General features: G+C 40.5%; 1 protein-coding gene across 1 annotated transcript in view; it reads right to left on the bottom strand.

Annotated features, from left to right (window-relative positions):
- Positions 1-12066, bottom strand: part of magi2a (membrane associated guanylate kinase, WW and PDZ domain containing 2a) — a 212417-nt gene that overhangs the window by 47376 nt on the left and 152975 nt on the right. Inside the window, exons 8-9 of the mRNA XM_070853563.1 lie at positions 2013-2070; positions 709-830 (exon numbers count right to left, since the gene is read on the bottom strand). Coding sequence (XP_070709664.1) covers positions 709-830; positions 2013-2070 — 180 coding nt within the window. The remainder of the gene's footprint in view (positions 1-708; positions 831-2012; positions 2071-12066) is intronic.

Raw genomic sequence — 12066 nt, forward strand, 5'->3', positions numbered from 1 at the left:
TGTATGTCTCTGATTTCTGATATATTATAGGGCACAGTGTCAGTAATTTATGAATTATGTTGTAAAGATGAAGCTCTATAAATCTTTATTTCAGGACTTTTTGTATATGCAGCACTCTCACTCTGGTTTATATGAATTTATGGTGTCTTGTAAGGCCATAACTGTCTACATGACACAATAATAGAAACTTGATTTATTTGAAGAATTCAGTATTGAAATTATTCAGTGTTATTTATTGGTTATGATGCTGCTGTAATGATATTTATTGTGCCCCATTACACCTTTGAAGCCAGAGAGCTTATTGACAACTTTTCTGCATCATTTATTGGTTCTGATGCTATTTTGAGCCCTCATTTGTTGTCAGTTACACTTAAAGTCTCACAGATTTCACTGGTTTGTTAAATTACTGTTTTTTCAATTTGACACCTTCCATTTTATAAGTGGATTTTCATAGGTGGTCATCATTTTCAAAAAACACTGGTTATGATAGAATAGAACGGTTTGTCAATATTTGAAGCTAGTAAGAGACTTTCTGAAGCTGATAAATGGATAAGGAAGCTGAAAAGGTTACAACAAAATACAACTGCATGATTATAACTTAGCTACATTGACTCAGATATTCTCAAACATACAGACAGATATATGACTATATTATAAAATCATGGGGCTTGTCCTTAAAAAACCAAGACATCAGTGATGTGGTCTTACCTCTATAGATGGTGGGGAGGGGCAGTGAGGACAGACCCTGGCTTTGCATCTGCTGCTGCTGCTGGAGTCTCCTTTTAGCCTCCAGGACTGGGTTCTCAAACTGGGTCCTTCTATTTATATGGCTATGATGATTAAAAAAAACAAACAACAAAGCAAACAAACAAAAAAAAAAGACAGAGGAGATTTTAGATTTCACACTATGCTACTGCACTTAACTTAGCCTCTGTCTCGGCAAAGACCACATCTAAAACTCCTGGCACTACAGCAGCTATTGCTATGATGATTAATTAAATGGCCGGTCCCCCTGATTATCTAACACAGCCGCAGAATGGCTTTGCTGGGCAAAAGAGAACAAACGAATGATTCTGGGCTTTTCTTCTGACATTCAGCCTGTCTTATACGCAGAATTATGTGAATCAGTGACTGGGAGGAAACCCACACACGAGACAACGAAACCCCTTAACGTCCCATGTCGGTTTAATTTAGTTTGCAAGGGGGAAGATAGTCAATGACTACAAATACTGTAATTTGCCAGTGTGAAATAATTAGTCATCATTAGATACTTCCCTCACTCTCTCATAAACACACACCATCTTTCTCTCCACTCCTTATCTTTTAACGAACACCCCAGTATTGTGGTGCTAATTACAAAACGGCTTGACTATATTTTTACATAGTTACATAATTTCAAGGTCTAGCTTCTTTCATGATATTTACATGATGACAAAACAAGAAAATGAGAGCATCTTCAGGGTGGAGCACAATATATAAAGGCACTGAGTAGTCGAGTGTCATTCTGGAGGTTTTCTTAAGCAATGTCAAATCAAATGACTCCCCCTGCCTGTCTAAAAATAGAGCCCAGTCCCTACGCCCCAGAGTACAGAGCATCCAGCCAAAGAAATGACACCTCTGAAGGGACATGGGAGGGGACGTGCGGCTCAATAGAGAGGACAGGCTACTGCAGCAGTTGCTATGTGGCCACACATGTGTGCATATGGATGAGCAGGCATGCCGCATGTTTAAAAAGGGGACGCTGGCCCCTGCTCATGAGCTAATCTACAGATGTATATTCAGCATGAGTGCCTCAGACAGAAGAATAACAAAGAAATATGGATAAGCACACACAGACAAATAAACTTCCTCCTGCAAACAAACAGCAAGCCGTCAGCAGGCAGACAAAGGGAGCAACTGCTTCCTGGCTGCAGAGCCAGTCTGCTGCTAATAAATATGATTAATACAGCAGCACCAGGCTGCATTGAAAATCAAAAGCAAGCCATTACATATTAAAGATGTACCCGACTTACTCGACATAGTAGCTGCCGTAAATGGGGTCATCGATTTTCTCCCAGCCGTACGGAAGCTCTGTAAGAAAAAAATAACAGCAGCGGGAAAACAATAATTAAAGGCTTGTTTATTCAACCAACTTGCAACGGCATGTTGATCTAGCAAGCAAACATCTTTGTGGCAAAATAAGTTTACAGCATAATTTTACTGTTTGTAATTACTTTGGTTTTTCAAGTGTCATACAGTACACGTTTTGTCTTGTAAACCTATAGTTATTTGCATGACACAGTAACAATAATAAGTGTGTATTTGAAGAAATTAGTCATCAGCACTGTCGGACCTCTTTAGCTTTATATATGAGTTATGATGCTGTAATGACCTTCAAGGTACCACATTACACCTGTGAAGTCAGACAGGTAAATGACTGGCGTAAAAGATATTTGTTTAAAAGCAAGTTTTCCACAATATTTAGTGGTTATGATGCTATTTTAGGCCGATAGTTGCTGTCAGTGACACCCTCTGATTTGTAATAAATATGTTTTATAACTGGATTTCTTTTAGGTAACCCTTGCAACAGCATTAAAACAAAACATCTTTGCAGCAGAATCGACTGCTGTTCTTTCTGAGCGGACCATATATTCAGAAATCTTTCATAAAAATTGGATGGTGACAAGACATGGGATAAAAACTCAACAGTGTTTTAAGTCAGCAACTTGTTACAATGATTGATTTAAAAAGGCTACTGGCTCTTTAAAGCTGTGCATCAACTGTATCCCTCTCCAAGAAAGAGTTGCAAAGTTACACCAAATATTGACAGATCTAGTGGCTGACTTTAAATCAGTGAAACATTCATGCGCTGCATCTTTTCCATGCTGTAAATTTTGTGTCTAGATGTGAGAACTTTGCATAGATAATTAGCTTCAGCTACAACAAGCACTGACCCCGGGGGTCTGTATATCACAGTATATTTACTGGTACAGTTTCTATTGGTCTTAAACATTGTCGCTCCAAATGTAACAAGCTTAAGACTGAGTGCAGTTACTGACAAATAGCACATGGCAGTCACAACAAATGCTGAGACAAGGACTTGAACAACACATATCAAAGTATGAATGTAAATGCCCAAACTTTGAATTGACTGTTTTAAAAATGACATGAAACAAGTACTACCTGTGGGGCGAGCTCGGGCCAGTAAAATGTACATGAAATATAGTAAATGACAAATAGGGTCCATCATGACTTATAGTATACTGGTATTAGATTGGCATTGTGCTTTTGAATGAAGATGCATATTATTTGTGACTACATGCTCTTTCTACTGACTACATGATTTTTGGGAAGGGAAGTTATTTTTACCTTTTTAAAGAAATCAATACCTGAAGTCTGAAGTGTCAAAACTGCCATAAAGTCCAAAAGAAGAGGTATCAGTCATGATGCAGATCCTCCACACCATAATCTTACATACAGTGGGGCAAAAAAGTATTTAGTCAGCCACCAATTGTGCAAGTTCTCCCACTTAAAAAGATGAGAGAGGCCTGTAATTTTCATCATAGGTACACTTCAACTATGAGAGACAGAATGGGGGGAAAGAATCCAGGAAATCACATTGTAGGATTTTTAATGAATTAATTGGTAAATTCCTCAGTAAAATAAGTATTTGGTCACCTACAAACAAGCAAGATTTCTGGCTCTCACAGACCTGTAACTGTCCTCCACTCGTTACCTGTATTAATGGCACCTGTTTGAACTCGTTATCAGTATAAAAGACACCTGTCCACAACCTCAAACAGTCACACTCCAAACTCCCTCGATCTGGGGCTCCACGCAAGAACCCCCCCCCGTGGGGTCAAAATGATCACAAGAACAGTGAGCAAAAATCCCAGAACCACACGGGGGGACCTAGTGAATGACCTGCAGGGACCAGCTGGGACCAAAGTAACAAAGGCTACCATCAGTAACACACTACGCTGCCAGGGACTCAAATCCTGCAATGCCAGACGTGTCCCCCTGCTTAAGCCAGTACATGTCCAGGCCCGTCTGAAGTTTGCTAGAGAGCATTTGGATGATCCAGAAGAGGATTGGGAGAATGTCATATGGTCAGATGAAACCAAAATAGAACTTTTTGGTAAAAACTCAACTTGTCGTGTTTGGAAGAGAAAGAATGCTGAGTTGCATCCAAAGAACACCATACCTACTGTGAAGCATGGGGGTGGAAACATCATGCTTTGGGGCTGTTTTTCTGCAAAGGGACCAGGACGACTGATCCGTGTAAAGGAAAGAATGAATGGGGCCATGTATCGTGAGATTTTGAGTGAAAACCTCCTTCCGTCAGCAAGGGCATTGAAGATGAAACGTGGCTGGGTCTTTCAGCATGACAATGATCCCAAACACACCGCCCGGGCAACGAAGGAGTGGCTTCGTAAGAGGCATTTCAAGGTCCTGGAGTGGCCTAGCCAGTCTCCAGATCTCAACCCCATAGAAAATCTTTGGAGGGAGTTGAAAGTCTGTTGCCCAGCGACAGCCCCAAAACATCACTGCTCTAGAGGAGATCTGCATGGAGGAATGGGCCAAAATACCAGCAACAGTGTGTGAAAACCTTGTGAAGACTTACAGAAAACGTTTGACCTCTGTCATTGCCAACAAAGGGTATATAACAAAGTATTGAGATGAACTTTTGTTATTGACCAAATACTTACAAATAAATTCTATAAAAATCAGACAATGTGATTTTCTGGATTTTTTTTTTCTCATTTTGTCTCTCATAGTTGAGGTATACCTATGATGGAAATTACAGGCCTCTCTCATCTTTTTTTAAGTGGGAGAACTTGCACAATTGGTGGCTGACTAAATACTTTTTTGCCCCACTGTAGATTTACCAAAAAAGTACTTGATAAAACAACATTACTGTCTACCAGACAAAATGAGTTCAAATTACTTCACACTCCTATTAGTTTTCTCCCTTAAGGATTAATACGGATTACGGCAGGATTAATATGTCTTAATGAGTTCCCCACAGTTATTACATGTTGGTGAATAATAAACACCAGCAGGCTTAAAGCTTCACGGTGACCTCATGCTGATGCTTAGCAGGTAATATACGAAACATTAATTTAGCCTGTTAGCATGCTAACATCTGGATTGTAGTGCAACTGCAGCTGATGGCAATGTCATCAGTCTTACAAGTATTTGGTCATAAATCGAAGTATTGAACAAGCCGATATTTTGAACTGATGATGGTGATACATAAAAAGTCAGATGATCACTGAAGTTATTAGTATGTATCATCTAGGGACCTTGAATGTCTGTGTGTCCATCCCTTCAATAGTTGTTGAGATATTTAAGTATGGACCAAAATAGTGGACCAAGGGACCAACATTTCCATCCATAGGGTTTCAAAATTGGCTGTATAGATGCAAGGTCATAGGCATATGTGCTCTCTGTCTCTTTCTGTATGCGGTTTGCAATGCAGAACATGCTGCCTTTGTCCCCAGTGATCAAAGCTCAGCTTCCTCAAACCCCGACAGTCATCAGTCATACTGGACTGGACTTTCAGAGTTGCCCTCTCCTCCTTTCTTTACCCACAGCTCAGTAATGGAGCACATTTCTTAAAAACAGATCGAGGAGGAGTTCCCCGTTTGCTTTCCAGGACATGAGCAATTAGCATTTAAAGCATATTCCCAAATGGAGACTCCAGTGTTTTAGCATAACAACGTGATCATTCAAAACCGAGTCTGGAACACAGTGTCGGAGGCTCCTGCTGAAAAAGCATCTAAGCTGAATCTAGCATGTAGCTCGGGGACAGTGTGTTCCCGTGCAGCTCAGCTTAGAATCACACGAGCTTTGATTAGTGACAATGCGAAGTTAATCAGGATGAGAGTGGAGATAACGGCAGAGAAAATGCCTCCTAATCAAAAAAGGGAAGCAACCAGAGAGAACGCTAAAGCACCTCGGGCTCCTGAGGACCCTCCAGCTGGTCGAAGGCATGGCTGTAGCTTTTGAAAGACCCAGCAGAGACAGCCATACATCAAGGATAAGGAATATACTGTATGGTCACTGCAATACATTTATTATTACAGTGTGCCCTAGTTTACAGACCAAATAGATTACTTTGCATACTCCCATCCCTCCCACACAGAGCAGGAGCATCAAAACAATGCTGGTGCAGTGCTAATGCACGTGCCATATGCTTCTCTGAACCCCTGCCCCCATCCCCTCAAAACAAATTATTAAACTTTCAGTAGGACGCACTATTTTTTGCCTGCATACTCACTAAAATGCAGACTTACCACACACACATGCACACGCACGCACGCGCCGGGTTGTGATAGATAAAACAGAGTGCTGTGAGCAGGTTGACAGCCCACGGGAATACCTCCTGCGAACACTGCAACATTCCTTAGCCCCATCTCCACTCATTAAATATGAAAGAGAGTGTTTCATGTTCTCACCTTTACTGGGCACCACAGAAAAATACACATGCACACACACACACATTATGTTACTTACTTTACACACACACACTAACCTTCTTGATCATTTTGCATATATGCACGCGCACAAATGCAAAAGATCAAAGGGCTGTCATGTAGCTCAGCAGTCTTCCAATGAAAAGCTTTTCAATGAAAACGTCCGCAGGAGGAAGGGAAGGGAAGACAGACTCTGCAAACCAGACTCTGTACCAACACTTTTGGTTCATTACAACTTGGGTCTTTTTGATCCTTTCGGTTATCAATTCTATATTGTAATAATCAATTCAAATGATAAAATCTGTGAACACAGTAAAATTACAAGGCCTGACGAAGTCTCATTGAAATCATGTTTTTGGAAATACAACCAAAAAATAGAGGAGCAAAAATATCTATAATAAATGTTTAACATCTGCATGTCTGATTGCTTGTGTTCCTGTACTGACTTCCTTTTAGTGATGTCTCTGTGTTCCCAAATACTTCAACATTTTGGGAAAATTGACTTTTCGACATGAGAATATTGATAGATCTAAGTCTCTGTGTTTGAGTGTGGTGCTAATGCCAAGAAGTGATTAGCTTAGCTTAGTGCTAATACTAGCCTGGCTCACTGCAAAGCTAAAACATATGCTGACCAACACCTCTAAATGTGTTAAATGGTGAGAATTAGAGGATTCTGTCTAGATGGTAATTTCCCAAAATGTCAAACTACTCATTCAACTTTGTGGATACAATGTTATAATTTTCTTTCTTAATTTTCTGCAGCCACGTTCAAATGAACCAGTGTAACTTTTAATAAAACAAGTAGCACATTCATTCTCCTACAAATAAAAAGCTGAATTCACAAGTCAAATTCAGTGTTTGACTCCAGGATTTTGCTGCTACAGCCTTACTTAGTCGGGCTTGACTGGTAGCTTATAGTGGCACGTTAGCTGATGTTAGCACACCGAACATTGTTGGTACTCAGTTTGATCATGAGCGTCATGACTCCTCTCTAGTACTACTACTACTACTATTACTCTGTGTTTTAGAATTTACAATCATCCTGTGTATGTGTTGCTTGTGGTCACTATTCAGCACAAGTTCAAGTCTTGCTTTATAGTGCTCACACATACACGCACACACACACACACGCACACACTGTTACGTTCACTGTGCAGTGTGCTGATAAATGCTGAACTTAGGGGGATTGTCTCATTGCTCGCTCTGTTTTGTTTGGCTGTATATAAACTCTCTGTCAGCAGCCTACAATGGAGTGCTAACTCCCCGGGACAAGGAGAGAGAGGGAGAGAGAGAGAGAGAGAGAGAGAGCATGTATGAGAGAGCGCGTGTATGCCATATAAAGCCGACACAGCTTATCACTGCCACGCTGCATGCGTTCAGGACGGAAATGTCAAGCTGGTGTGAAATTTTCAGGTAGCAGCTCTTATGATGGAGCCCCGAAGCAATGGGGAAAAATGTTTGCGATCTCTAGTCATGCCACAACATCCATCCTGCAGTCACAGATGGAGGGCCACTTACTACCAGCAGGAGGCATCCTGGCATCTTCCCCACATTTTCTCTCCCCAAGTACCACTTAATAGTATTTCTCTTTCTCCTCTTTACCTTATTTCACCTTCTTCTCTGTTTCCATCTCTACTTCTTTCTTCCTAAAGTATTCTCTCATCTTACATTCCCAAACGCTGTCACAGAAAAAAGGCTTTTTTGAAGTTACATGCTCACAAGCTTGTGCATTTTTTATTCTGCTTTTTCTAAATTGGTCTGAAGAACAGGGTGGCAAACCACATAGCCCATAGACACCATAGGAATTTACTCATGTCCTGTGTCCTTACATTCTCTCTCTTCTTCTGTCTTTTTAGGAGAAAACCGGCTGAACTGAATCATTTTCAGCGCCTCGAGCCTTTTGTAGTCACCAAAAATTAAAGTCCTTACCTTCTGAATATTGCACTGGGTGCTGAGCTTCATTTATCATGACCTCTTTGAATGCAGTGCATATTCGATCGAGTGACTTTACTGTTAAAGACTTCCCACGACTGATTAATGAAAGTTTGTACTGGTCAATATGGACACAAAATCCACTGGCCACAATTGGTGGCACACTCCAATGAAATATACAGCATATAGGCTTTCGAACAAATAAAAGGAGTTTAGTATGCTGGTGTTGTCAGCAAGGGTGCAGTCAGACCTACTGCAGAGCCCATTTTTTGTAGTACAGCTCAGCCTCAATTATGTAAACCTCAAACTGAAATGGGAGCTAGGCTGGAAACTCTCTCAAATGCCATAGGCAAGAAAGAAAATGTGAACAATACTGGCCTTACTGAGTTTCCCCTCTGAAATATTGAATTCACGGATATGTATTCTAAGGTAAAACAAATAGGATTTTGATATCCCATAACCGTGAGTTGTTCAGTGAGCTAACCAAGCAGCAGAGTAGGTTTCACACCCACTGAGCCGAAGAACAAGAGAGAGACGCTGCTCAGCGACAGACTCTCATTCAGTGAGCTAACACGGTAGCACAGAGCAGCTATGAGAAGTTGTCGGTCAGCTTCAAATCACAAGCCACTTTGTCTGATTTCATGTGGCTGCCTCTGGAGCAACAAAAGGAGTCATACTGTACAACTCTCCAAGAATAGACTTTCACTCATCCATCCAATAGTCACGATATTTCAGTCTTGACCAAAGTAGTGGACCCACTGACTGACATTGCCATTCACAGACACACGCTAACATGGCTGAAATCTCCAGGCCTCAGTAAATTGTATGCAATATTTGGCTTATTCTCTTATTCAAAGCCAAACAAATTTCATAAGGTGCTGAATTCCACAAAGTCAAAAGGTTTCCTAAGGGCCTGTAGCGTGTAGTGTAATATCTCGAGCTTATTATTTGTGCTCTTGTTAGTATGGAGTTGTTATGAAGAGAAAGCCTACAGACCTACCCTGTAGCAGGGACAAAGCCCACTGCCCACATGCCCAACTGAACGTTAATACACTCAAATCACCTGTGAATTCAATTCCCACCATGTTCAAAGTTTGCAGAATAATGAAGCCATTTATTTTAATATTATCCCTGGTTTCAGGTCCATTGTGAAGATCAGCAGAAATTTTACAGGTGGAGATCAATCTTCTGATAGATCTAATAACCCCTATTGTATCATAAGTAAACACAACCAAATGTTTGACGATACTCTCCTTGAATATTCTACCTTTTCTCTCTCATAAAACATCTAAACAGAGCTAAAATGACAGATTGTGACATTTTATTTTCAGAGTACCTGAAAGCACTGATGAACAGAGCTCAGCCTCAATATTTCCAGTATAACCGATGATTCATAAGCTTGGATTCCTCTCCAATCAACAAGAGAAACATTTTCCTGTTTGTGTGCTGACAGTCACTATCGTGCCTGTCACAAACAAAAGCAAAGACGAAAAGAAGTGAAGCAGTGAAGAAAAGAACGCAGAGTGCTTTGCGGGAAGCTAACTGACCCTGTCAGATGCAATAATTTCTGACCCTTGCTGAGCTCGTTGATTGTAAACACGATTTTGCAGAAAAAAATCTCTACTGAAAGACAGATGAATTAGCTTCCTGTGTTTCACTAGGCAGAGCCTGGACAGCAAGTTTAATTGGACTGCTGACTAATGCTCCCCTCTTCAGGAGGTGTGATCCACAGAGCTGTAGACTTCAGATTTAAAGGTATCCCATGGTGGGTAGTAATGTGTTACAGTAATAATATTACTTTCCCCAGTAACGAGTAGTGGAACAAATTAGTGATAAAATTCCTGTAATAATATCACAATTGCTCTCAGAAAAAACACGTTGCAACCCTACTTTCCCCCACAGGCATGCTTTTTATCTAACCTGTAAACAAACTTTTATGGATTCACAGACTGCAGAGAAAAATTGCCGGTTTGAAGCCATGAAGGCTCTCCTCTTACTGGCAATTCGCACAGAGGTGTACATGTGAAGTGTAAATTTTGAGGAGAAAAAACACATTTACCAATTTTGTTGGTTGCAACGAAAAAATAATCTCACGAGCAGTGTAAAAAAACAACTGTTCACAGAGAGTAATACGCATTCATATTACTGTAGAAAGGGGTAATAAGTAATTAGTACAATATAATTTTTGAGTAATATCTTTTTGAGTCAATATTTTTATGGGTCACAATTTTGAGCGTTCTCATTCATGCATGTTTGAAAATGAAGAAAAAAAGCAAGAAGTGACCTTAATATTTTTTTAGACTTAATTCCAAAAATGGCGCCATGGAGGTACATCCATGATAAAAAACACTTCACTACTGTGCCTACGTGTATTTATCTTTGGATGTTTACATTGCAGCAGTAGCAAGTGTACCACCGCAAGTATCACATGTTGTGAAATGTAGCAGATGTGGGCGTAGCAGTCGTCATAAGTAACTCTTGAGTCCTAAGTTTCTGAGACAGGCTGTCTTTGGTCACCAAACCTCTAAATTGGCATTGACGAACGTGTCTCACATTGTGTGTGTGTAGAACCACAGTTTTGGATTAATGGTAATATTTTACCAGGATTCGTGATTGTTGACAGGGGCCATTACTTAAGACTTATCTCAATAAAAGACATTAATTAGCCACCTACCTTAAATACGTATCTATTAGGCCTTTGTCATATAGCTACTACATATATAATTCACTTGTAGTTCACTTATGAAGACTTGACTTCTGTTTGAAAGTTTGAAGCTCTGGTAATGCGCTGGATTTGACATGAGGCACACATGCTGACTATGTGCTTATGTTTCTGTAACTCCACAATCAATATGCTAAGGATCCCTGGGGACAGGTGCACAAGCTCAGTCATATTAATAGCCAGAGTCAGTCATAGTGCCATATAGCTGCATATCTGTTTAGAGTGTGATAAAACTGCACAGGCAGGGACAGGGGTTGACAGAGATTGATGCACGAGATTTACTGACATATTTTCACATCACAGACCAACTGACATTAACCACAAGTGCATTTTTTTCCATTAGGATTCTCGATTCAAGTCTTTTAGAAGATGATTAACAAACCAATACATCTCGACTGTGACAGGAAGGTCAATGCAACAGCCATGACTCTGACAACAAATCAGTTAATTGCGTCACTTGCTGGCAACACTGTTCTCTGGTGTTTTATGCTCCATTTCAATGAACTACTGTTTTTCCACAAATTGTTTTCCTGTTAAATGCACCTGTGCTGTGGAGAAATTCATGTCCTTACATTCCCTCTACTGCAGAGTCCCACTGGTCTCTGTCTCAGAGTGAGCAGACATTAGTTAAGCGCCAGAATAAAAATGAGGAAAAAAAACTGAACTCACGAGCTTGTAGCTTATCAGGACGTTCCAGGGACAGAAGGAGATGTACTGAACTGTGACCTGGCACTTATTCTCTCCTCTTTTGCCTCCAAAGTTCTGGTTTATTTGGCTAGCTCTATGTGAAAACACTCACTGCTGCACATGAATACACACACACACTTTCTATCCTTCTACTTTCCATCTGCAATACACCCTCTCCTCGTTCCTGTGGGGTCAGGAGTGGAGGAGAGAAAGCGCTACTTTGTACTCCTGTTACTCCTGTTAATACATAGCGTTAACACGCGTCTT

This window comes from Pempheris klunzingeri, chromosome 22 (genome assembly GCF_042242105.1).
Source record: "Pempheris klunzingeri isolate RE-2024b chromosome 22, fPemKlu1.hap1, whole genome shotgun sequence".
Lineage (NCBI taxonomy): Eukaryota > Metazoa > Chordata > Actinopteri > Acropomatiformes > Pempheridae > Pempheris > Pempheris klunzingeri.